This window comes from Oncorhynchus clarkii, chromosome 18 (genome assembly GCF_045791955.1).
Source record: "Oncorhynchus clarkii lewisi isolate Uvic-CL-2024 chromosome 18, UVic_Ocla_1.0, whole genome shotgun sequence".
In the NCBI taxonomy this organism is placed as follows: Eukaryota; Metazoa; Chordata; class Actinopteri; order Salmoniformes; family Salmonidae; genus Oncorhynchus; species Oncorhynchus clarkii.
In genome coordinates this window covers 35,225,465-35,252,535 of record NC_092164.1, presented here as the reverse complement: position 1 = coordinate 35,252,535, position 27,071 = coordinate 35,225,465, and the positions used below count along the sequence as shown (strand labels likewise).

Below are 27,071 nucleotides of genomic sequence, written 5' to 3'. Positions count from 1 at the left end.
TAGATCTTCACACGTTCACTTTAGTGCCGAGCGTAGAAAGGGTTTCAAACCAATGTTTCTTCAGGGGGAGGCATTGCCAGAATAAGCTGTTGAAGTTAAAAGAGGAGAGATGATATCAGTGCTGTTCACAGTGCTATCCCTGTGAATTTCCTATTGCTCTGCCTGTTAGTGTAATCAGGATGCACAACATGGGTCGTTCCTAGTTTCCCTTCACCCCTTGGGGCTAATACAGCAAAAAGGGGTGAATATGTCTTAACGCTATCAGAAGGCCACACAGCCTGCCTAAAGAGCCAAGGAAAGACTAAACTATTTTAGGGGTGACTTCCTCTGTATCAAAGCTTCTTTTTTGCAAATAACGCGGGCCAAAACGAACAAATCGGACGATGCAGCGAGCTACTGGACGCACAACAGACTGAGAAGCGCTTCCTTCCTGTCCCTTGCAGAAGTTGCAAGACCAGGAAAATAGCAGAAGGGGCTGTTGTACTCTGCTACTGCTTCCAGAGATGAATCTTTGCCTCACTTGCACTAGCAGAGAAGGTGGAAAAGAGAACAGAGCTTCTTTACAGCATGTCAAGGGGGTAGATAAGGAAGTCCATTACAATGTCACAGTATTCCCACATGGATGTGAACATTGAGGGCGACATGGTTATTGTTATTTTCAGGAAATGGGCATTAGGTATGTTTGTCACGGTCAATATGGCAGCTCACTTAGTATCAAACTCTTTTCCCAGAAACCGTATTTCATTGTGGTCGTTAGCTTCGAACCTGTTAGAACTTTTGATATTGGGCAGAAAAGTAGTTTCAACTCTACGCCATGGTTACGCAACCAAAGTGAATAGGGGAGGTTTTTAATGCCCACGGTCTTGAGAGTCTCTCCAGTTTCTCTTGAGTTCTCTCTGAGGCATCATGTGTACATGTGGTTAAACTCCCATCATTCATTTCAATGAATTAACCTCCAGTGGGCTCTTGGTACAGGATTTACCTAGCTTTAATTGCAATATTATTTTTGTATTTGCTTCGGAGTGCCAGTCATTTGCTATACACCGCTCAAAGACATTTTACTTAATGCTCTGCACTCCCCAGTATATGTGTGAAATCAATTGAGAAGGTTCTGTATTATGTTTGGGTTTCCGAGTATATTCACTTCTTCAACGGAACACATTTTTCTTCCTGGGATTACCACAGGTATTATAAATAAGAGAGAGTGGGCTGCAGCATGTCACTCAGGTGATATAGAGAGCTTTACCATCGGCCTATACTGTATGTCAGGGGAACTGATATTTGGATACTTCCGTTCTCGATGACATTTGACCTTGTTTTGAGTAATGGTTCAGTATGGTGTGCCTGTATAAGGAATTAACATACCTTGGGTGGCAGGTAGCCTTGCGGTTAAGAGCGTAGGACCAGAAAGGACCATTGAAAGGCTGCTGGTTCAAATCCCTGAGCCGACTAGGTAAAACATTTTCCGATGTGCCCTTGAGCAAGGCAATTTAACCATCATTGCTCCTGTAAGTGCCTCTCGATAAGAGTGTCTGCTAAAGTCTCAGTCGTTGCGCTTGTCTTTAGAAGTTATAGCTCGCAAGCATTGCCAAACGTACAGCATACAGTGCGAAGCCTGTATGGGTGAGTGATTCTGACCCAAATATAAGATAGTAGCCATTGTGGAATATTATACAACACTATAAAAACGGATTGTTCAGTCAGTGGTCCAATAAATGCTGCTATCACAGTGTACTACAACATATCGTTGAAATCCAGCTGTGATTTGAAAGAACCCAATGGTATATCACTGCTCTCTATTATTTATATAAGACATAGACTATAACTCATGTCAAAATTTCTCTGGCTTGTTAAGTTTCTGTCATATTTCTCTGAACTGTCCATCGGGGAGCCCGTTTGGGTTCATTTCAGCCCTGTAAAATTCCACGAGGCCCTACAAGACTCTGCCTTTATATAAATGTGTACCTTCAAATTTTACAGCTGTGTTTTCTTCCAGGGACAGCGATCACAGGAAAGATATGTGGGCCTATGCTTTCTACTTCTGTTTACTGGCATGAGGCGGGAATAGAAGGAACGTACAGTAATGTTATGCCCTTATTTCTTTCTAACTTTTTTCGGGTTCAGCCAATCTTCAAGTCCGGTGTAGCATTTATCCTCTACAAATTCCCCATCGGAATCCTGTTCCATCTGACAATTATTCATCTGAGAGATAAGGCTGACTGCGTGGAGTCCGGGGAAATTCCTGAAGCATCCCAAAACACTGCCATTAAGCCCTACTCCCCTTCGAGGTTGTGTCCTACAGATGTTGCATTGTGAGCGGTTGCTTTTGTCTGTCAGCACTGGGGCCACTTGCCAGAGTTCCAAAGGACGCCATTTCACCTCATTTGAGAGTTCAGCTTCTTCAACTTTTCCATGATTACAAATCAAAACATCACAACATTGGTGATGAAAGAGAGCAATGGAATAGTTTCTGTCAAAGTGAGAGGCTTTGAATAAACAAACAGAACAGCAGATAAATAACAGGTCATAAAAGCACCCGCCGTGTGGGAAAACAAATGAAGAGAAGCAAGTGAAGGTGGGGAGAGAGGGAAAGAGTGTGGGAGATATTGGGTAACAGATAAGCAGTTTCACTCCCTCACAGCCGGAGTTGGATCAGTAAATGAAGAATAGGCGAGTTTTCCTTCTCTTACTCTGTTCTTGTTGTGATCTGGGCCAATCGCACATCAGGCTTCATGTCACACTTTGCAATAACCTCAGTCATTTCTTTGTTCTGTCTTTGGTGTTGGTGAGGCGTAGGGAAAAGTTGCTTGATGAATAATTCTTTGTAGTCCACATCTCATGATATATTAACATACGGTGTGGAACTGCACAACGTGGTCGGCCACTCACGACTCCTTCCTGTGCGGTGGGTGGTTTTGTCTTGTGTGTGGGAGGTGTTTGAGTCCCGGGTCAACGGTTTAGAGCTGTGATCGGCGTGGCACCTCATCCACACCCCTCACACACACACACACATACACAGACCCAACATAGGAACAGCTCTGGAGAATATCTTAACCCTGTCCAGCACTGTGATTGCCTGGTCTGGGACCCAAGCCAGGTTTCTCACATTCCACACAATACCAGGGCTGTGGCTGGCAGAGCCAACTAGAGATGACTGGTGAAGATGTCGATAGTGTGCTTGCCCCCCCCCTTCCCCTTTTCTTCCCTGTCACATCATTTTCGACCTCTGCTTAAAATAGGAGTCAAAGGTCAATCCACCTTACACCTTGACCTTTTAGAGAATAACTGTACTAAATGTAGCCTCAATTACCCTTATGATAGAGCCCTAGCAAGCTTTGTTGGGTCAGGATAAGACCGACCTCTTGTACTATGATACTGTAAGTGTTTCTAGTAAATTGCAGGGATAAAGGAATCGTTTCAACAAGAGGTGTAACTGTTGTCGAGGGTAGAAATTCAGTCACCACCAGACTGATGCAGACCACGACCAGAGAATCACTCAACAAGACAGCCCCAGAACACATGCCTGTAGCTGGAAAATTAATGGAGCTTTACGCCTGTTTACTCATAAATGGGTGCAGATGTTTGTTTGAGTGGACTTTACTGCCGGGGGAGCTGCAGGCTGGGGTTGCGGGGGTTAATCCTCAGCAGGTCTGGAGGGGTTATGTTTGGATGGACTGGAGGAGCAGGGGATGAGATTTAGTCTGACTAATGGTGGTCCGTAGATGGTCAGGTGGGATCTGCCTCTGTAGGCCCCCAGAACTCATTCCTTGAGCTTGAAACATTATGCATTAAGTTCTCAAACTTCTTAATGTGTAGTATTGTATGTCATAGTGTCAATCAGCATACTAATATAGCGTTTTCTTTGACTTTACCTTATTTAATTTTTTGACCTATTCGGGACATTTCAATAATGCTATATTGTAGGTGACTACTGGTAGTCACATTTTCCAATGTAAGAGGAATCAATAAAAACAATTGGGCTCTCAAATATTACATAATGATTTTGGAGTATTCTATAGCGTACTATAATATGGTAACCATAGTCTAGCGGAAAGGATCCCTAAGCGTCCCTCAGCCAGGGGATGATGGTCCTACAGTACTTGTCTTTGGGGTGCGCTGGTTTCGATCATTTGATCTCTCCCCTGCTTGTCACTGTGTGTATACACACTTCTTTTGCACTTCAGTCTGAGAAAGCAAAAATAAACAGAGTTCCAGCCAGATGAAAGCCTCGGGATAAGGCGACATTGTGCTGCGTATGCTCTGGTCCTCTGCTGCTCCGCTCGGGGCACTCTGAGGAGTCAGAGCTGTAAGTGACTGGAGAGGACCACGCTGGGTTATGATGATGTTACAGGGTTTAAACCGAGCTCTACTGTGCCGGTCTGGTGTGCCTGGGGATATTCCATATGATATGACTATGAGCTGAGCTTCCACAGCTCCAAGGGTTGGGGTTTTGCTTGAAAGTAACTGCTTTCTCTCCATGTTGACATATGGATTGCAGATTAGAGAAAAAAAAGTATAATTATTATTTATAGTTATTATTTTACACAACATGATCTCTGGGTTGTTGGTTAGGATTTGAAACTAGCTGTACAATTGCAGGAACAATGGCATATCTTATGACTTGTGACATTTTTTGATTGTGTAAATACTGAATATTATAGACATTTCAACCTATGAAAGAGACACACAGCCTCAGTAGCCATTAGCATCCATTTTCCCTTCGTTACACCGGTATGACCTGAGGTCAGACCAAAGCAGCTCCATCTGGTGAGGGCTACTGTACCTCTTCCTGCTGCTTTGTTTTCATTCCACTGCTGTTCAGTAGGCACCGCAACTGAGGAAAAAAGGGCCTGTTTCCAGTGACTGCCTCTGCGGCCTCCTCAGCGCCCCTCAACCCCATTCTGCCCGGGGCACGATGACTACCGCTGTCAGCACAGACGCATGATATCAAAGCCCCCTGTCCAGAGTCCAGACCCGCACAGCTGCAGATGATACATTGTCCAGTCTAGCTGTGAGATGGGGATGAGGAGGCAAAGGAGAAGTGTCTCATCATTTAGACCTCATGTAACAGTGTGGCTGGTTGTGTGATGTATCCATAGCAAAGGAGGGAAGGGGGGCCATGGTTTGACTTGGGAGTTTATATAGGAGGTTTTTCTGTTTGCGAGGGTAACCCTGGATGACTTGAGAGTCTCTAAATGATCGCTTCTTCACTTAGCGGGATGCTAGGGGGAAAGATAAACATGGACATGCCGCTGAATGTAACAATACCTTGCATTAAATGGCAGTTCAATTTGAATAGAAGAGGCATCAGCTCTGATAGATGTTTAGATGACACTAGCAGTGAGGGAACATAGTGGTTATTATTATGTGATGAGAAAGGCCTACCATATTCACAAACTTTGAGATTGCACACATACCAACTTTATCATGAGGCAAACTAATTCCATCTATGTCTGAAATGTGCTGGCAGAGATAAAGATACCCCAAATGTTTGGATCGAATCACCCACGTCCCGTGGGTTGATATTCCTGTGTGTTCTACGGCTAGGAAGATTGAGACAGCAGTGCCGGAGGGTTTACTCAGCCATTAGCGGCCACGTTCCTACTTGGATGAAGCCCAGTGGAAACGTTCCCATGTTTGAGAGAATGACAAGCTCGATTCCTCTGAAAACTAGAAAACTAGGGGTCCAGTACGAGGGCAGTTGAATTTGTTGAGTTTGTTTTGTTGTTTGGTTTTGTTTCTCCATTCCCATGTCTTGGATGAATGCATATGTTTCCTCTCCCATACGTCCAGATACACATCATTAATTGGGGTAATTTGAGGGCCTGCTTTTGACATAAGAGAGCTCCTTGAAACTCAAGGATTTGTGAAAATAGACATCCACACACAATCAAGGCTGCAAAATATTTATTTTCTCTCTTGATGAATTCACATGACTGATGCTAAGTGACCTGAGCTCAACAGAAGGAAGGAAAACAGCAATATATGGTTATTACTATAATAGCCTATAATTCAATTATATGATGAGTAATTAATAGAATACTACTGTTCTTTATCTAGTTTTTCAGACCGGGTGAAAATACTAATTTATTACTATACATGGGGCAAGTATAGAAAACTCAGTAGTAAAGGATTTGGAGATTCATCAGGGTGTTGCTACTGGAATATGGTCATATAAGATAGCCAAATAATCCTTGTCTAGACCAACTCTAAGAAATCATTTGCAGAATCTTGATTGTAATAACAAGCAAGCCTTCCACATCACAGCACCCGAATCTGAAAGAGAAATGTAAACATTTCTGTTGGACGAGATCCCTGCGGCCGTTCGGAGAGGAGAGCTGAAATTCAAAGCAAACACTTTCTCCGTCCCTCTTGTCATATTTCGAGTAAGTTCATGTTTATAAGACAGGATATCAAAAATTAATTGCTTCTTGGTTATGTTAACTTATTTTGGGCTTTCTTGTGAAATTGGCTCCTATCTTAAACTTTTTACCCGTCTGTCATTGTCTGTACATTTTTAGTAGCGTGTTACCTTGGTTGCCGAGGATTGTGTTTCGTTTAATACATGATATTGTTGAAGCCCTTGAATTGATGTGTGAGATCTCTCTGACATTGGTTAATAATACATGTATAGTAGATGGATAGGCAAAGTATTCCAACCAGATAAATGATTCCAATCACATAAGAATTAATGTATCTGATGGATGAAGTAAGATCAAATTTCCCATAAAGAACAGAAAACTATTGGCAGTCATGTTCAGATATAGTTTTACTTTTCTCAGGCTTCTTCCCATTTATAAACATTTGACCTTTGTCTTTACAAACTTTTGAATCTTTAATCTGTTTCAAGTTATGCAAAATGTTACTGTCCAAGCACCGGACCTCCATTTCAGCCAACCATTTCAAATATTTAAATCAAATCAAATGTATTTTATAGCCCTTCGTACATCAGCTGATATCTCAAAGTGCTCTACAGAAACCCAGCCTAAAACCCCAAACAGAAAGCAATGTAGGTGTAGAAGCACGGTGGCTAGGAAAAACTCCTAAGAAAGGCCAAAACCTAGGAAGAAACCTAGAGAGGAACCAGGCTATGTGGGGTGGCCAGTCCTCTTCTGGCTGTGCCGGGTGGAGATTATAACAGAACATGGCCAAGATGTTCAAATGTTCATAAATGACCAGCATGGTCAAATAATAATAATCACAGGCAGAACAGTTGAAACTGGAGCAGCAGCACGGCCAGGTGGACTGGGGACAGCAAGGAGTCATCGTGTCAGGTAGTCCTGAGGCATGGTCCTAGGGCTCAGGTCCTCCGAGAGAGAGAAAGAAAGAGAGAAAGAGAGAAAGAGAGAATTAGAGAGAGCATACTTAAATTCACACAGGACACTGAATAGGACAGGAGAAGTACTCCATATATAACAAACTGACCCTAGCCCCCCGACACATAAACTACTGCAGCATAAATACTGGAGGCTGAGACAGGAGGGGTCAGGAGACACTGTGGCCCCATCCGAGGACACCCCCGGACAGGGCCAAATAGGAAGGATATAACCCCACCCACTTTGCCAAAGCACAGCCCCCACACCACTAGAGGGATATCTTCAACCACCAACTTACCATCCTGAGACAAGGCTGAGTATAGCCCACAAAGATCTCCGCCACGGCACAACCCAAGGGGGGGCGCCAACCCACACAGGAAGATCACATCAGTGACTCAACCCAAGTGACGCACCCCTCCTAGGGACGATATGAAAGAGCCCTAGTAAGCCAGTGACTCAGCCCCTGCATTAGGGTTAGAGGCAGAGAATCCCAGTGGAAAGAGGGGAACCGGCCAGGCAGAGACAGCAAAGGCGGTTCGTTGCTCCAGAGCCTTTCCGTTCACCTTCACACTCCTGGGCCAGACTACACTCAATCATATGACCCACTGAAGAGATGAGTCTTCAGTAAAGACTTAAAGGTTAATGGGTAGGCAGACCATTCCATAAAAATGGAGCTCTATAGGAGAAAGCCCTGCCTCCAGCTGTTTGCTTAGAAATTCTAGGGACAATTAGGAGGCCTGCGTCTTGTGACCGTAAGCGTACGTGTAGGTATGTACGGTAGGACCAAATCAGAGAGATAGGTAGGAGCAAGCCCATGTAATGCTTTGTAGGTTAGCAGTAAAACCTTGAAATCAGCCCTTGCCTTGACAGGAAGCCAGTGTGGGGAGGCTGGCACTGGAGTAATATGATCAAATTTTTGGGTTCTAGTCAGGATTCTAGCAGCCGTATTTAGCACTAACCAAAGTTTATTAAGTGTTTTATCCGGGTAACCGGAAAGTAGAGCGTTGCAGTAGTCTAACCTAGAAGTGACAAAAGCATGGATTCATTTTTCTGCATAATTTCTGGACAGAAAGTTTCTGATTTTTGCAATGTTACGTAGATGGAAAAAAGCTGTCCTTGAAACAGTCTTGATATGTTCTTCAAAAGAGAGATCAGGGTCCAGAGTAATGCCGAGGTCCTTCACAGTTTTATTTGAGACGACTGTACAACCATTAATATTAATTGTCAGATTCAACAGAAGATCTCTTTGTTTCTTGGGACCTAGAAAAAGCATCTCTGTTTTGTCCGAGTTTAAAAGTAGAAAGTTTGCAGCCATCCACTTCCTTATGTCTGAAACACGTGCTTCTAGTGAGGGCAATTTTGGGGCTTCACCATGTTTCATTGAAATGTACAGCTGTGTGTCATCCGCATAGCAGTGAAAGTTAATATTATGTTTTCGAATGACATCCCCAAGAGGTAAAATATATAGTGAAAACAATAGTGGTCCTAAAACGGAACCTTGAGGAACACCGAAATGTTCAGTTGATTTGTCAGAGAACAAACCATTCACAGAGACAAACTGATATCTTTTCAACAGATAAGATCTAAACCAGGCCAGAACTTGCCCCTGTAGACCAATTTGGCTTTCCAATCTCTCCAAAAGAATGTGGTGATCGATGGTATCAAAAGCAGCACTAAGGTCTAGGAGCACGAGGACAGATGCAGAGCCTCGGTCTGATGCCATTAAAAGATAATTTACCACCTTCACAAGTGCAGTCTCAGTGCTATGATGGGATCTAAAACCAGACTGAAGCATTTCGTATACATTGTTTGTCTTCAGGAAGGCAGTGAGTTGCTGCGCAACAGCATTTTCTAACATTTTTGAGAGGAATGGAAGATTCGATATAGGCCAATAGTTTTGTATATTTTCTGGGTCAAGGTTTGGCTTTTTCAAGAGAGGCTTTATTACTGCCACTTTTAGTGAGTTTGGTACACATCCGGTGGATAGAGAGCCGTTTATTATGTTCAACATAGGAGGGCCAAGCACAGGAAGCAGCTCTTTCAGTAGTTTAGTTGGAATAGGGTCTAGTATGCAGCTTGAAGGTTTAGAGGCCATGATTATTTTCATCAATGTGTCAAGAGATATAGTACTAAAACACTTGAGCGTCTCTCTTGATCCTAGGTCCTGGCAGAGTTGTGCAGACTCCGGACAACTGAGCTTTGAAGGAATACACAGATTTAAAGAGGAGTCCGTAATTTGCTTTCTAATAATCATGATCTTTTCCTCAAAGAAGTTCATGAATTTATCACTGCTGAAGTGAAAGCCATCCTCTCTTGGGGAATGCTGCTTTTTAGTTAGCTTTGCGACAGTATCAAAAAGGAATTTCGGATTGTTCTTATTTTCCTCAATTAAGTTGGAAAAATAGGATGATCGAGCTGCAGTAAGGGCTCTTCGATACTGCACGGTACTGTCTTTCCAAGCTAGTCGCAAGACTTCCAGTTTGGTGTGGTGCCATTTCCGTTCCAATTTTATGGAAGCTTGCTTCAGAGCTTGGGTATTTTCTGTGTACCAGGGAGCTAGTTTCTTATGAGAATTTTTTTTAGTTTTTAGGGGTGCAACTGCATCTAGGGTATTGCGGGGTATTGTTACATTGAGTTCCTCAGTTAGGTGGTTAACTGATTTTTGTTCTCTGGCGTCCTTGGGTAGACAGAGGGAATCTGGAAGGACATCAAGGAATCTTTGTGTTGTCTCTGAATTTATAGCACGACTTTTGATGTTCCTTGGTTGGGGTCTGAGCAGATTATTTGTTGCAATTGCAAACGTAATAAAATGGTGGTCCGATAGTCCAGGATTATGAGGAAAAACATCCACAACATTTATTCCATGGGACAAAACTAGGTCCAGAGTATGACTGTGACAGTGAGTGGGTCCAGAGACATGTGAAGCCTTTTGGAGTGGGTCTGTGGACTTTTCCATGTGAATATTAAAGTCACCAAAGATTAGAATATTATCTGCTATGACTACAAGGTCCGATAGGAATTCAGGGAACTCAATGAGGAACGCTGTATATGGCCCAGGAGGCCTGTAAACAGTAGCTATAAAAAGTGATTGAGTAGGCTGCATAGATTTCATGACAGAAGCTCAAAAGACGAAAACGCCATTTTTTTTTTGTAAATTGAAATTTGCTATCATAAATGTTAGCAACACCTCCGCCTTTGCGGGATGCACGGGGGATATGGTCACTAGTGTAGCCAGGAGGTGAGGCCTCATTTAACACAGTAAATTCATCAGGCTTAAGCCATGTTTCAGTCAGGCCAATCACATCAAGATTATGATCAGTGATTAGTTCATTGACTATAATTTACCTCTTTCCTTACAAGGCTTCAGTGATGAGTCAAAGCACTGGACCTCCATTTCAGCCGACCATTTCAAATATTTACCTCTTTCCTTACAAGGCTTCAGTGATTAGTCAAAGCACTGGACCTCCATTTCAGCCGACCATTTAAAATATTTACCTCTTTCCTTACAAGGCTTCAGTGATGAGTCAAAGCACTGGACCTCTATCCCAGCTGACCCATTGATCGATCCTCATTCTGTCACGTTAAGGCAGAGGACGAGAGAGAGGATGAGAGAGGATGAGAGAGAGAGAGAAGTCAATTAAATTGGAAGATCTGCATTTGCCCAAAAGCATAAAAATGGAATTTGGAAGTCCTTATTTTCCTTACTGCACAATTCTCTAAATCAGATAGATTTTTAGGGAGTTTTGGAAACAAAAGAAAACGCCAAGTCTTTAGAGTTTTCACCAGTGGGCACGCTTCTCACTTTTGTCAATTTGTTGAGCCTAGGAGCTTTTGATGGACAGAAAGTGGTGTATTGGCTCTACTTGCCAAATGATTTTGGGCACTGGTTTTATATGCAATGATTTGGGTTGGAGATGGTTGGTTTGGTTTCAGGTTGTGTACACAAGACTAACTATGTCCTTGGAAAAGGATAACAAAATGAAATCAACACAACAGCATTCTGACAGAAAGAGAGAGAAACAGAGAGGACAGCTTTGGGTCCTGGCAGTGGACTGGTTGGATTAGAGTGTGATTCCCATTGGACTCTGGTCAAAAGTAGTGCGCTACAGTATATAGGGAATAGGGTGCAATTTCGTTTTGGTACATGGCAATCACACTCTGTCCATGGATCAGTTAAGCCCTGGAATCAGCACCCAGCAGGGCTTCAATAATGAGTCATAGCACTGGACCACCATTCCAGCCGACCAGGGGCCTATTGATCGATCCCCATTCTGCCACGTTGAGAGAGAGTTAGAGAGAGAGAGAGAGAGAGAGAGAGAGAGAGAGAGAGAGAGAGAGAGAGAGAGAGAGAGAGAGAGAGAGAGAGAGAGAGAGAGAGAGAGAGAGAGAGAGAGAGAGAATCACAATTTGGTAAATGCCTGGTATCTAGCTGTGAGAGTAAAGGTTGTCGAAAGGTAACTTTGATTTCAGCCTGAGTTGCTCTCCTAATTCGTATCCTCTCATGGTCTCACTCACTGTCTCAAAGTGACTTATATACAAACAAGCCACTACATTTTGGCTGAAGCTGGGGCAATGAGACAATGAGTTATATTCTATATGTATGCTGTTTGTAAAGAATTATATGCAACCTCAATTTAAGCAACCCATTAAAGTCCTGGGCATTGAGTGAATTATAACCACAGGTTTCAGAGAACGTATTAAATCCTCCCTTCACTGTCCTTTGGCGATAAGAAGGCGTTAGCACATTTGCTGGCATCATTCTCAAGGTGCCCTGTGCTGTAGTGTGAGGTGCTAATCGACAGTAATAGCTCCTTTACCGTATCCACTTGAGGCTTCTCAGATGGTTGGGGCCCGTCAGTGGGAAATGCAACCCAGACACCCACAGAGCCAGAGATAAGCTAGGCTACAACAGAGCACAAACGGTATGTTATAAACTGGGTGGTTCGAGCCCTGAATGCTGATTGGCTGACAGCCGTTGTGTAACAGACCGTATACCACGGGTATGACAAAACATTTGTTTTTACTGCTCTAATTACGTTGGTAAGCAGTTTATAGTCGCAATAAGGCACCTCGGGGGTTTGTGGTATACCTCAGGGGTTTGTGGTAAGGGCTGTATCCAGGCACTCCACGTTGCGTCATGCTTAAGAACAGCACCCTTAGACGTGGTTTATTGGTCTTATACCACAACCCCTCGAACCTTATTGCGTAAATATACCACGGCTGTCAGCCAATCAGCATTCAGGGCTCGAGCCACCCAGTTTATAAAGGGAAGTCATGCACACTCTAGAATGCCCTTCAAGCCAATCAGAAAGGAGTATTCAACAATGCCATGGTATAAGTAAGCAACAAGCAATGCGTAAATCAATCACACAACCTTTACCACCTTTCTACTCATGGCTCTGATAATGATCCACAGTCCAGGTAAGAGGTTAAACCTGACACCACAGTTATGGCTAACCTTGATGGATTTGGAGTGACCCTCAGCCAATGGGCTGCGTGTGGAGTTTAACCAAGTCCTCCAGCTGCTGCTAAGCCAAGCTGAACTGGTTCCTCTGACTCAGATAATAGCCCAGATTCCTCTCTAACAAACGTGAATTTCGATCAAAAAATCAGAGTGATTCATTGGCCTAAAGCTATTTGTATTTGTCTGCTGTATTTAGATGGAACATATATTAGATTTTTTATTTTTTTTTCCATTCAAATGACATTGCATTGTTTCAGATTGAATTTGAGTGCATTTTTTCGGATGACTTGTGTTTTTGTGTCTGGTCAGATGTCATGAAAATCTGACTTTGGCATTTAACCAACCCACGTGAGAGTGGAGCGCACCAGCACTGCATGCATAGCATGCACTTTTATGTATTTCATCATCGCTTTCCCAATTCCCAACAAGGGCATGCCTCTCTACTCACTTTCTACCACTGAAGGACACTATTTACTTTCTCCTGATTTCTAATCCTCTGCTGCTCACTGCCTGGAAAAGCACAGCCAAATAACTTAACACCCACATTGGGCTACTTTGCTTCTTCCCATGTGGTATTTCTACATGATGGGGCCGTGTTTGTGTAATCTTGTTTCTCCTTGGTACTTTCCGTTTTATGACCCTCGTCAGATTGAGTCCTGGGTCAGGCACATTCCCTGGGAGACTGGCCATATGTCGATGAGTTTCTGGAGGGCCACCGGTGTCACTTCCACCGGGGTCTCTCAAGGTGACTTACGCAGGGTGCCTGCAAGGCATATCAGACAACATTTACACAGATTCGTTTGAACGGATTGGCAAACTGCCATAAAGAGTACAAGCTGCTTGTGAAGCGTTTGAAGAGTACTACAGTGTATCACCATTAAAGGCACAGGTCTCCAAAGATAAATACTTGCCATCCAAGTCGTGCAACGAGCCTGAGGTTATCGATTCAGACTGTTTCAATACGTTATAATATCGGTGTTTCCGAACCATGTAGGTTCCAGACTCGTCATGTTCTTTCCAAACTCCTGTACCCTAGTGTGACACTTAAATCAGTCTGTTGTACTTCACAGCCAAAGGAGCTCTGTTGTATCTGAAAGTGGGCCTGAAACAACGCTACACTGAGCTTTTATACGAACGCCAAGACAGGGATATTGCACTGAACGACTATTTCCACGTGGCAGACATTTGCTGATGGCTGATGGGTAGAAAGATGTCACAGTTTTAGGATTGAACTGTCTCTGCTCTGTCTGTGTTATTGTACTGTATGTTCACAAAACATTGAAATCCATCCTTTATAGAGACAAGCAATATGACAGTTGAGTATTTCCCTATTTGTAAGTGGCAATCTTTTGAGTATGTTATACACATTAAAGTGATTTCACTCTCTCAGCTTCAGCCCTTTATACCCCAAGATAATTCTAGAATGACTGGGAATTTTCATAATAAAGCTAATATTCTCACACATTTCAAATAAACAGACATACAGAAGCTCAAAAACAAAGTACAAATGACAATTACAAGTTAACTTAGTTTTAAAGAGCACAACCTCTTCTTTAATATGACACCACATTAGTGTCAATAGCAATAACACTCATTTTGTCTTCCATTGTGTAAAGACTGTTACGTCTCTCGTCGGAAGGCATGGACCAAAGCGCAGTGTGGTAAGTGTTCATGATATTTATTGATCAAAACACTCGAACAAAAAAACAAAGTGAAACACGAACAGTTCTGTAAGGCAAATAAACTATACAGAAAACAACGACCCACAAAACACAGGTGGGGAAAAGGATACCTAAGTATGATTCCCAATCAGAGACAACGATAGACAGCTGCCTCTGATTGGGAACCACACTCAGCCAAAAACAAAGAAATAGAAAACATAGCAATAAAGAAACTAGAATGCCCACCCTAGTCACACCCTGGCCTAACCAAAATAGAGAATAAAAGCCTCTATGGCCAGGGGGTGACAAAGACACTCACTATCAAAAAACCATTAACACTGTACACAACAACAAAAAGTATTTAAAATTGCAGTAAATTTGACTAAATTACTCACTTAAAATGTACCAAGTATAATATATAATACTTATAAATATTATTTACATATCTAAAATACGACCAGAGGACAATATTCAGAAAGTATTTCAAAACCCACACAAAGTAGGCTAGTGGAATGACAACATTTCTTACTTCTGCAACAATGTAAAAATTCAAACAACTATTTCAAAAATATATGTAACCTCTCTCAATAAGATTTAGTACAGGCCAGGCCTGACACAAAATGTAGATATAGTAGCCTACTTTGACAACAATTCAGTGAATGCAGTATTAGATAGAGACAGATAAAGAGAGAGACGCTACAAAACACAACAACTGTTCCGAGATTTGTTGGACAAATTCATATTTCACACGGTCACTTTAGTGTTTGCATTTAGCCTACAACATGTCATGGAACTTCTGGAAGTACTGCCCCATCCTGCAAAGGGGCACAGAACACGTAGAGCACCCAAAAGGAGGTTTCTACACATCTCCCACTCTTTGCCCTGCGTCCACTCCAGATGCACACCACACACCCCCTCATGCGCCCTTCAAACTTCACCTGCTTTCAAATGAGTTTACAACTCAGTCCACACGCCCTTGTGCCACAGTCTTGGCTCCCCTCTTCCTGCCACTGTAGTCATATCACAAAGTGAATGGACAAACTGCATTTTGAATGCCTTCAGGGACCAGTGCCTGCGGTTTCTGGGAAGGGGCCTTTGCAGGGTCCCCCACACAATATATGCATTTACGATGGCAATGTTGAGCATCCCCCAAAACACATACTTCCACTATTTTCTGCCTGGTGCGTCCAACATTGTAATAGCTCCTCAGTTGGTCAACATTGTCAACCCCACCTATTTTCTTGTTGTAATCCATCACAAGCTCTGTTCCTAGCACCTCCAAAACCCATACCACTTTCACTTTAGGCCCAGGCTGTGTGGTACTATGGTGAATGGTGGGTCTTGGGGCAGACACACGCCATGGAAGGCTTCCTTCTCGGATGTGCTCTCCCTCTTCCCCTCCCTCTTCTTCCTCCTCTCGCTCGGCTTTGTCCTCTCCCTCCTCTTTTTCCTCCTCCTCTCCCTCCCACTCCACTCATTTCTCCTTCCTCTTCACTCTCCTATTTCTCTCTCCCTCCACTCTTCTCTCCTTCACTCTCCCTTCCTCTCTCCCTCCTCTCGCTCTCTCCCTCCACTCTTCTCTCCTTCACTCTCCCTTCCTCTCTCCCTCCTCTCGCTCTCTCCCTCCACTCTTCTCTCACTCCCCTCATTGCTCCACATCTCTATCCCTCCTATCATCTCTAACTCCTATTCGTCCCTGCCTTTTGCTCCAGAGCCCTGACTCTCCACATCACTTCCTTCGCTTTCACTGACCTTTAGGAACAGAGGAACAGAGGGAGAGGAGAGGAGCAACAAATAGGATACAATTGTGGTCAGGAACATAAACTCTCTCTTCCTCCCTCTCTTTCTGTTTTTCAACTGTACACATACTCTCTTCCTAATAAGGAGTTTCCATAATAAATTGTCTGAAACAGTTGCAAGCCTCCCATTCCACACACACACACACACACACACTCTCTCTCTCTCTCTCTCTCTCTCTCTCTCTCTCTCTCTCTCTCTCTCTCTCTCTCTCTCTCTCTCTCTCTCTCTCTCTCTCTCTCTCTCTCTCTCTCTCTCTCTCTCTCTCTCTCTCTCTCTCTCTCTCTCTCTCTCTCTCTCTCTCTCTCTCTCTCTCTCTCTCTCTCTCCTCCAATCAACTCTTGCTTTCTTGCCTGACAGACTAACTACAGAGTTCGCCAATGTTAGCTGATTAGTTACGAAGCTGGGACAGCTTCCAAATGAATTGCATTGGTAGAAACAGGATAGAACAAGCAACTTGTTAGCTGGCTATGTAAACAATTAGAAACTGGGTGGTTCGAGCCCTGAATGCTGATCGGCTGACAGCCGTGATATATCAGACCGTATACGGGTATGACAAAACATGTATTTTTACTGCTCTAATTACGTTGGTAACCAGTTTATAACAGCAATAAGGCACCAAGGGGGTTTGTGGCATATGGCCAATATACCACGACAAAGGGCTGTGTCCAGGCACTGAGAACAGCCCTTAGCCGTCGTACATTGGCCATATAAACCGCCACCCACCCACCCACCCACCCCACACTCGTGCCTTATTGCTTAAATATCCAACTCATCATATGAGCTCCACTGAAGAGGCATTTACTACCCTAACATGACAGCTAGGCAGTCAAATAATAGGAAAACAAGGCAATGTATAGCCTATAAATATCTGAACCTAAACAACATGACAACCCATGACAACCCATGTACTTGCTAGCAACAGATTGTTAGCAAGTACATTTTGCAATATTGACACAGATATTACTGTTGGAAAAACAAGGCCATTGGCGCCGCTCTAGTAATTTAACTGTGGGAATTCTATGGGAATTCTGTGGGAATTTAACTGTGGGAATTCAAATATGTTCATTTTGTGCACATTACAAACCATAATTGAGACACACATAATACTCTTTTATACCTTACAGTCTTTAAAGTTGAAAACTTCTACAGTTTATAGCCCTTCACAAACATACTGTACCTGTATATGGGTTGAAAATGGCAGATTTGGGCACTGATAAGAGCCTGTACAGTAATACTCTATAAATTATGTCAGCGCTCAGGCTCTGAGCTTTACAGGGCTTTATGGTCTTTGACTGAAAGCCATTCTGAATTTGAGCACCGCATGAGACAAGAATTTGCCCCCATCCCTCCCTCTAATTGCACAACCTTTGCACATGTTGTGTTGTCTCAGTGAGGGAAATGCTGTAAATTAAGAGAACTCGGTGTATTTTGAAAGATGAGACGTTGAGGATTATAATAAATACCACTTTGATGTCATACAAGGAAGACAAACCTCCGTCAGTCCAAATGTGCACTTCACATTTCCATATCATAAAACTCATGTCATACACAGTGTCCATGATTTTATGATCACTATTTTTGATGTACAGTTACAAGACGACATGGGTTGTTCTGAACAGAACGAGCCCACGTTTGTCTATTGTAAAAATGTGCCGCAGGAACACTCACCTGGATGCACGCATGACTCCTTTCTATGCGTACCAAACATGACGATGTGTTTCTCTGAATTGCCCTGTGACTGCCTAATACTGTAAGATGATATTTTATGACTTAGCTAGTCATTTTGGCAATAGAACAAATGACTCAGATGATGCCCACCTGACCCAGATTGCGGTTTATAATAGGCCATTTTTAGATTGCGTGAAAACAACGGTTATTGTGTGATGGCGGAGATACAGGGTTGTGTTCCGAGAGAAAAAACTACTACAAGTGTGCTTGCTCTAGTTTCTCAATGACACAGCTAGGAGAGCTATAAAAAAGACCGTATGGTTTAAGATTCTTCTTTGAGTCATAAAAGCGCATTGAAATGACTTTGTGCCCACTTTGGAGAGGTGTGTCATGTGGCCGCTAGGAGACACCAGATAGTCCTTTCACGTGTTGTGTTGCACCTACCTCACATGTTCCAGGAATATTCGCATCATGTTACCGACGCTATCGAGAGTGTTTTCAGGTTTCGCTATCAACAAACGCAGCAAAGCGTTTGAACATAAAATCAACAGTGTAACGTTTGGATTCAGTCTCGTGCCGAGGTGAACTGTTTCCACAATCTCAAATTGCTACCATGCGTGGACATATGCATTTCATGTTTCTTCTTCAAGAAACATTGAAATGTATCCATAGATGTTCATTCCCACACGGGTAAAGGGTTAATGATGAAACTTCTACGGTCTTCAAAGTTTAAACTCTCACTCATGCACTAGCTGTAATGGGCATGAAAGCCAACATAAGGTCTGAGCATGAAAGTCTAGACTATCCCAGTGCCCGTGTTTTCTAGAATAGGACTAAGGGCCTTTTAACGTGAGTCATTCAGGTCCCTGGAGGCCACACATTTAAGGTTCCTTTAACCATGTCGTTTTGAGGGTATCATCGGACATCACGGCTAATCTGACAATAGAAACAATCTGTATTTTCAGAGGAATGGAAAAATGAAGCGAGAGACTTTGATGTCACAAATGCTTCCTTTAAGAGTCTCACGGCAACAACATAAATCCTTCACACTCGAGTGAGTAGTGGAGTTTGGCCGGTGACGTCTCCGTGTGTGCTGTTCTTTTCGTTCAACCCGGAACAGTTGCTGAGTAAGGACATCAGTGCATGCGACACTGCAATGTTTGTAACTGGCTGGTGGGTTTCTGAAAATTCCCTATTAGATAGTGAGTTCAGAAAGGCCACTGTCCGATTGACCAAATCAAACAGGCCATCTAGATTATTCATTAATGTTTTCAAAAGTGTCAGTGCAGATGGTTAAACGTAACAGGCCGAACATCACCGCAGGTGCATGAACTGACGTTGATTTAAACCCTGTCCCAGCCTTGTCATCCGTTCACTTTTGGAGGATGAAAGCGTGCTCTCAAGATAAGCACCAGTGAGTATCTGGCCATCTCTGTCTCATCTTTCCCTAGCTAATGACCTACATCTGGATCCACCTATATTCTGAAGCTCATTCTTCACTTTGTGGTTCCCCAAAGAAGAGGTTTTGTGTCAGAATAATGTGGTGAAAAGACAGAATCAACTCAGTTGATCTATGACATAGAGATACTGATTAGAAGGCCTTAGAAATGTCCACGTGAGGGAATGTTACAATGATTACAGAATGTATGAGATTTGAAGCTTGATCAACGTGGATGGGAGCCATTTGTCAGGCATGTTCTGTCTTTCAACTGTAAAGTGATTGAATGCCGTCTCTCAACTGTCACTGTTTTCAAACGTATCTCTATTTCGTTGTGTCTGCATGATTTACAGCGTCTGTTTATCCTCTGCTACTTTCGTTTTTCAAGATACCCCAGTTTTGTTGAGTCTGCATCATGGGCCATCTGTTTTAGTCTGTTTCATGCTCTGTGTCTCATCCATCCTCTCATAATCTATCTTCAGATTGAAAACGACATAAAGGAGAGCATGAAGACAGAGATGGCCCAGTTGCAGCAGAGTGCCGTTCACAACCACACGGCCGCCATGTTGGAGATGGGCACCAACCTCTTGTCCCAGACGGCCGAGCAGACCCGCAAGCTAACGGATGTAGAGACGCAGGTACTATATCCCCCTAAACTCCTCACACTCCTGCCGGGAACAATCTCACGCACCATAGACTCAGCTATTCCACATTAAACCACCCCAAAAAAAGCAAAAGGGGGAACTGGCCAAAGATAATATGGATGACATGTAAATACCTACGCTCTCTTTATGTGATGTTCATATCAGTGAAGGCTACTCAGAGGAGGAAGGGGAGGACCAGCCTCCTCAGTGAATTTCATAAAAAATAAAAATGGTAAAACATGTAAAAAGTTATCAATTTTAGATAAAACTATACTAAATATAATCACGTCACCAAATAATTGATTAAAACACTATTTTGCAGTAGCCTCAACAGCCCTTTGTAGGGTAGCGCCATGGTGTACTGTAGCCGGAGGACAGCTAGCTTCTGTCCTCCTCTGGGTACATTGACTTCCACCCAAAGTTATCAAATAATTATTATAGTACTGAATAAGCATAAGCTACAGCTAGCTAGCACTGCAGTGCATAAAATGTGGTGAGTAGTTGACTCAAAGAGAGAGAAAGACAATAGTTGAACAGTTTTGAACAAATGCATTTCTTCCAAAATGAAGGACAAGCAAGAGAGAAATACGACGTGGCTGTGTGTTTATGCATGATCAGGGGTTTATGCGTTTTCCCGATTCTGTTGAAAAATAGAATAGAAACTCTTGTTTGTGTCACTGTCTGTCACCTCAAATTTGTCTCTCAACCTGTGTCCGTTGTAGCAACCTCATGATGGGTATAAGGAAAAGTAGCCTAAACCCGTCGCTGTTACATTGAACTGGGTGAATGGAATATGAATGACAGTTATCCGACATGTTGTAATATAAATAAGGCCATGCTCATGAAAAAAATAATCATCCTCCCTCATCTTAAACGGCACTGGCCGCCATTGGTGCCTATGTTTAGGTTTCAACTTCACTTGATACTTGGGGAGCTTAAGAAGGAAGGGGAGAAAAGTGGTACTTGTGGGGGTAGGTTTTGATAAGCAAAATCACTGAGTATTACCATGTGTCAGAACAACCTCTCTTCATGCAAAACCTATACTTTATTACCTCTTCCTAAAGAGGAGCTGATGATTTACATCTTACCTATATTTTGTTTTGCTGGAACACCTCTAGAAGGCAGGATACCGCTAACCTATTTCTGCCTTCGAGCAGGTTCTGAACCAAACCTCCAGACTAGAGATTCAACTGCTTGAGAACTCCCTGTCCACCAACAAGCTGGAGAAGCAGCTCATGGTGCAGACCAACGAGATCAGAAAGCTCCACGACAAGAACGGGTAAACTCACAGGCCGCTAACACAATGTGAAACATCATTTAAAGACATCATGCCTTTCATGACTCCAGACACAAACTCATGTATAGACAGATCAACTCAATGTGCAACAAGACACCCAATCCTGTGAAGTAAAACAGTATGAAGTCCATGAGGCCATATTTTCCTAGATGGTCTTTGAAAGCTGCACTTTAATGATGATGCAATGGGAGTAATCGAATGTGGCTTTTGGATGGCTTTTCAGAGTCCAGTTTGTCCAGTTTGTCTCTCATCGTCTGCTTAAAAGCTCCCTCCCATCCTCAGTGCTTACTGTAAATACAGTAACACAGCTGTACTGAATTCTTCCATTAATAAAAATATATATATACTGATTCTTATATTTGAGAGCTGCGCTCAAGGTTTATAGACATGGGTTCCACATGAGGTTGGTGGAACCTTAATTGGGGAGGATGGGCTCGTGGTAATGGCTGGTAATTGCCGTCCGTTCCAGCAATTATTATGGGCCGTCCTCCAAGAGTAGCCTCCACAGCGGGTTCCTTTACTGGGAGCAATTTTCAAAGATTGCGCAATTATGAAATCACCTCCCATTTAAACATTTTATTTTATTCATCAATTTAATGCAAGCGGAGTAGTTCTGAATTTGTTCATCAATACGACGTCTTTCAGACTATATCATCTTTCAGATTAAATCATTTTCCAGACTATATCATTTTTCAGACATTATTTATCAAATGGAGGACCATGGGATACGGTTAGAGCTTAAATTAGTCTGCAAAGTTTCTGATGAAATGTATGACAATATGTTCATTGTCTGTGTGCAACTCATGGTGACTGAATGCACTGACATAAAGAATTGCATTGCTAGTATGTCTGGGCGTAATGTATATAGTTGGGTTTCCATAAGACATGTTGCCACGGCTACAGTTCAGACCATGTTTTAGGGTCGGGAGAAGGGAATATGCCGGAAGCGGATTTGGTCTGATAATTCACTTGCTTGATCTATCAAAAGAAGGCAGGTAGAAAATAACTTAGAAAGTGATGGAATTCGACTGTTTTTGGCAATCACAAAGAAATGCCAGTAATTATTTGGTAACTATTATGTAACTACCATACAACTATGTAAGCACCAAATCACGAATAGAGGACTAATCCGAAAGTTGGTTATAGCTTCAGTTTACAGTCATCTATGAACTAAAGCTATAGGTCTAACAAACCTTCCTATGTCGGGTCTTCCGCTTCCCAAGGTTCATGGAGCAGAAGATGCAGGAGATGGAGTCTCGTCACCGGGAGGAGCTGGGGACGCTGCGGGAGGAGAAGGGAAGCCTGCAGGCTCTGGTGGGGAAACAGAGTGGGGTGATCCGTGAGCTGGAGACCCAGCTGACCAGGGCCACGGGCAACAGCACCGCCATGCAGAGGCAGCAGCAGGAAATGATGGACACAGTGCACAACCTCATCAGCCTCTGCAACAAGGACGGAGGTATAGTAGCTAAGGGTATCGTGTTGACAGACTTCACACTGTATTGTCCTCCAAGAACATGCCTAGTTGGGAGCTACACCCTGAAGAGAAAAGTCAAAACATGTGCATGTGTGTTATTACAGGTGCAAGATGTTTAAAAAATCGATATGTTATTTAAAAGAAGGTGCTTGGAAACTGTTTGGGCTCCCAAAGATGAGAGAGAGGAAGGAGCTGCCATGATGCCAATACGATAAACATGGTTCCATACAGAGAGGCACAGTGATGCCCTTAACCTCTGCTCGAGGGGGAAGCCAAAGTGGTCACTCATCACTCTAGTTGCTCGGTGTGGTGCTCTCGTTACGGTAATGGTTTATCACGCTTCACCGTGACAGCCTAGGCTGTGGTTACCGCTTGAGTGAAATGTCAAACAGCCACCATTTTGAGTAATCAACTCTTTTTCTTTGTTCGTGTCTCCCCGTGGCGATAATAAGGGACCCTTCGGTCCACCTCTTGACCCTGACAGCAACATGAGCCTCATGTTTAATCAATGCAGTGAACTCATTACACCCCCTCCAACTCAACACAACAGCACAATCCCAAACCCACTTGATCCCAAGCTTCCCTCGATCACATTCAGTCACAGGAGATTTTAAGTAAATGTGTGTGCTGGGATTGGTGGAGTGTCTAGCGAGAAACCTTGCACTATGTTCATGTTCCCTACTTCCTGCTGTGACGGCCCAAGACCCCACACTGCTTCCTGTGGCTGTTCACCCGTATAACAGGAAATGAGCAGGCATGAATAGATATCTAAGACATGGAGAGTGGATATGTGCATGACATGATTATCACGTGCTACTTCATAGCTTTATTGTTCTATGCAAAAAGACTCCCTAGCGGCTTAATTTCATAGCTCTGACAGTAGGAACACTTTATGGCAGATGGTCCTTTGAGTGTCGTTTAAGCTGTCTACTGAATGGGTCATATTAACTAATCCCTGTGTATTAACTAATCCCTGTGCCGTGCCATATTGTGACCCAAATATGTTATTAGGGTTTCTTAAGTCTCTAAAACTGTTTGCCAAATGAAAAACAAGTAATTAACTGACATGGAAAGACGTCCACGTTTGCCATGTTCCATTAGTTGCCAGTAATCCATTTAGTAAACACCTCTGCAACTTTGTCACCTAGTCAGCCATGTAATCTCCCTGTCAGCTCGGGGTGTTTCTTTGGGTCACTGGGGCATCCAGCCTCCCAACTTGATTGGTGGCTGCTTTAACAAGAGGAGAGTGAAATTAAACAATGGACACCCTGGCTCTGTGGTTGGTCCCATCCTCCTCCACGGTGGCACTGAGGGCTAACCGGGCGCTGGGGTCACCTCTTCACCCCTGCCGAATAATTCAACCTATAATGGCTCCTAGGGGAGGTTGCAACACTTCCGTTCCCCACAGTGTCTAAATCTAGATGTGATGATGCTCCGTTACAGGGGAGGATTTTCGGGGGAGGATTTGTTTGTTTACCAAACAGATTTGTGTTTTTGTTCGGGGAGGGTTAGCTTTTCGTACCATTGGATGGCGTCTATTCGAGTTAGGCTCTGTTTTGAAAACTGAACCCTAGCATTTCCTTTCATGCTCAGATTCAAATCAACACTGACAGTTACTATGGGGAACATTTTAAAAAGGGAGTTTAGATGCTAAAACTATGCCCATAAACATTGTTACTGACGTTTGTCAAGAAACATACTTCTCAATATTTAGGCTTATGTATACTGAACAGTAATATAAATGCAACACGCAACCATTTCAAAGATTTGACTGAGTTTCAGTTCAGTCAATATAAATAAATTCATTAGGCCCTAATCTATGGATCTCACATGACTGGGCAGGGATGCAGCCATGGGTGGGCCTGGGAGGACATAGACTCACCCACTGGGGAGCCAGTCCCAGTCAATCAGAATGAGAATGTTTTATTACAGACAGAAATACTCTTCAGTACCTTTTCCACTGTATTATGCTCTGAACTCTAATCCAACCATCTCTGATGCAGCCAGACGCCACTGAGCTCACGTTTGGGTCGTCATTATTACCTAAATCTTTCGAGAGAGCATTGAGCCAAATACCGTAGTATTAGTAGTGGTAATTGACCTCAGTGTTGGAACGCTCTTCAAAATCTCTGGGCGCTAAATATGATTTTCTTTCACAGTATTCTATCATCCCACCTAATGAATGCCATCAATCATTTTTACAGCCGGGAAAGCCATGTCTGGAGGGAATATGATCTTATTTGAATTATCCGCATTTAGCTCAGAGTTCTATGAAATGCTTCAAAATGGCATTTACCGCGTTGATTGTACACAGTGTACAGTAAATCATCAGATGTTTTCTACTAAGGCCTTTTATGATTTAACTATGCTCATGTTTAAGCATACTCATTTGTCTTGAAGTGACACCTGACGCTGCAAAGATACTCTGGAGCAAGTAGAGAGATTATCCATGAGGTGTGTATTGGCACCATCTATCATGGACTTATTCCAGACTTCTATTGACCCTATTTTGGTTTGCTTGTCTTTCCCTCAGATATTTGTTTGTGGTTTTGAGTCAATTTTATTTGGTTTTTAGCATCCTTTCACATTTAATTGAGTCTGCTAGATCTGTCACAGTCCATTTTGGTTCCTTTGTTTCCACGTGTGTCCATTTGACTCCATGAGGTGCCTTCTGGGTCCACAGTGAGATGTATAAAGGGACCTTTTCAATCCCCAAGGGTCTTTGAGGGGCCTCTCGGGGCTGCTTGGGTCCATGTAGGTTCATGAGAGTCTTTTTAGATCTGCGTCACAGCCTCTCTGGGTCCATTTGGGCTCATTTGGCAAGGGTACTGATTTATGCAAACACCCAGCCCTGCTATCCTTTTCACATGAACCCCCTGCTGAATACAAGTCCCCACTGAATCACAAAATATTTGTCTGTAAATAAATATTGGGAAATACCTCATATTTTCAGAGCCAGGCTGCAAGCTCTTCAAGGGTGCCTCTCCTATAGCAGGAAGTCACCAGTCTCTGGTAGACTTTGACTGCACCGTTTATTGTGAAATTTGTCCTCACTGTGACAGACTGTGAGTCAGAAGGTTCCCCTTTGACACCGATCTCTCCCACCTCTCTAATGCGTCCTGCCATCTCCCCATATGAAGTAAATTGCGTCACGACAGGGCCGGCCTTTAGTTGTGTTAGACTCCGCAGAGCAAGGTCCTACTCTGTCAACCTGTCACGGTGGGATATTCTTGTCGCTGACACTCAATACTTCATCAAAACGGCCTAAATAATATGCCTAACCTACAGCCTGTGTCTCGACTGACTGTTCAGCTGAGGGAGGGGGATCAAAGTGGAGTCTAAGGATCACTGACACGTTTCGCTTTCCAGTGACATCCCCTTTGCGTAAACAATCCCAATAGTAAAAACAATGGTGTGAAAACTGAGATTCGCCCCCTCCTTTTGGAATTGTAATTTCCATCGATATAACAAGGACTTGGAGGGTAAATATAAACCACTTGTTATAACAGGAACTTGAAATGTATAGCTTGTAGTATTTTGTCCTAGGCCCCTTGCTTGGTTTCAAAAATATTGCCGCCATAATTATATACAGATGGAAATAGACCCAGCTGCCTGTTCGAACAGGCCTGTCAAAGTCAGATGCCCTCTCTCTGGGCGGGAGATCATCCACTTGACAAACTGCTTTTATCTTGCTAATAAGCCATCCAGTCACCCTCTGATTTTATCATGAACTATATGGATATCCACACAGAGACCTTCTAGTTCGGCTTCTGTGTCACTTTACTTATATATTCATTTTCTGGAATGTAAAGATGGTAATCATGATAAATGTACACTGCCGGTTTTGATATTACAAAAACCCCACTGCTTGATGGCTCATATGTGACATGAAACCTAAGGTAGTCAATTCCTTATTTAAATAGCGGGATCAAAAATGACATATTTGTATATACACTGAACAAAAGATGTATAAACTGTAAAGTGCTGTGCCATGTTTCATGAGCTGAAGTAAAAGACATCTGTCGTATTTTGTTGTGTGACAAAACTGCACATTTTAGAGTGGCCTTTTTGTTTGTCCCCAGCACAAGGTACACCTCTGTAACGATCATGCTGTTTAATCTGCTTCTTGATATGCCACACCTGTCAGGTGGATGGATTGTCTTGGTAAAAGAGAAATGCTCACTAACAGGGATGTACTGTAAATGCAGCCAACTTGACACAACGATAAGAAGCATTGGAGTGGGCCAGCATCCCTGTGGAAAGGTTTCGACAGGGGGGTGAAACTCAATATTAGAAAGGTGTTCCTAAT

The 27,071-nt window shown here is 43.1% G+C and overlaps 1 protein-coding gene across 2 annotated transcripts in view; it reads left to right on the top strand.

Annotated features, from left to right (window-relative positions):
• Positions 1–27,071, top strand: part of LOC139373388 (angiopoietin-1-like) — a 58,180-nt gene that overhangs the window by 4,890 nt on the left and 26,219 nt on the right. For both annotated transcript variants that reach the window (XM_071113836.1, XM_071113835.1), the window contains exons 2-4: positions 19,830–19,985; positions 21,149–21,270; positions 22,512–22,744. In XM_071113836.1, coding sequence (XP_070969937.1) covers positions 19,830–19,985; positions 21,149–21,270; positions 22,512–22,744 — 511 coding nt within the window. The remainder of the gene's footprint in view (positions 1–19,829; positions 19,986–21,148; positions 21,271–22,511; positions 22,745–27,071) is intronic.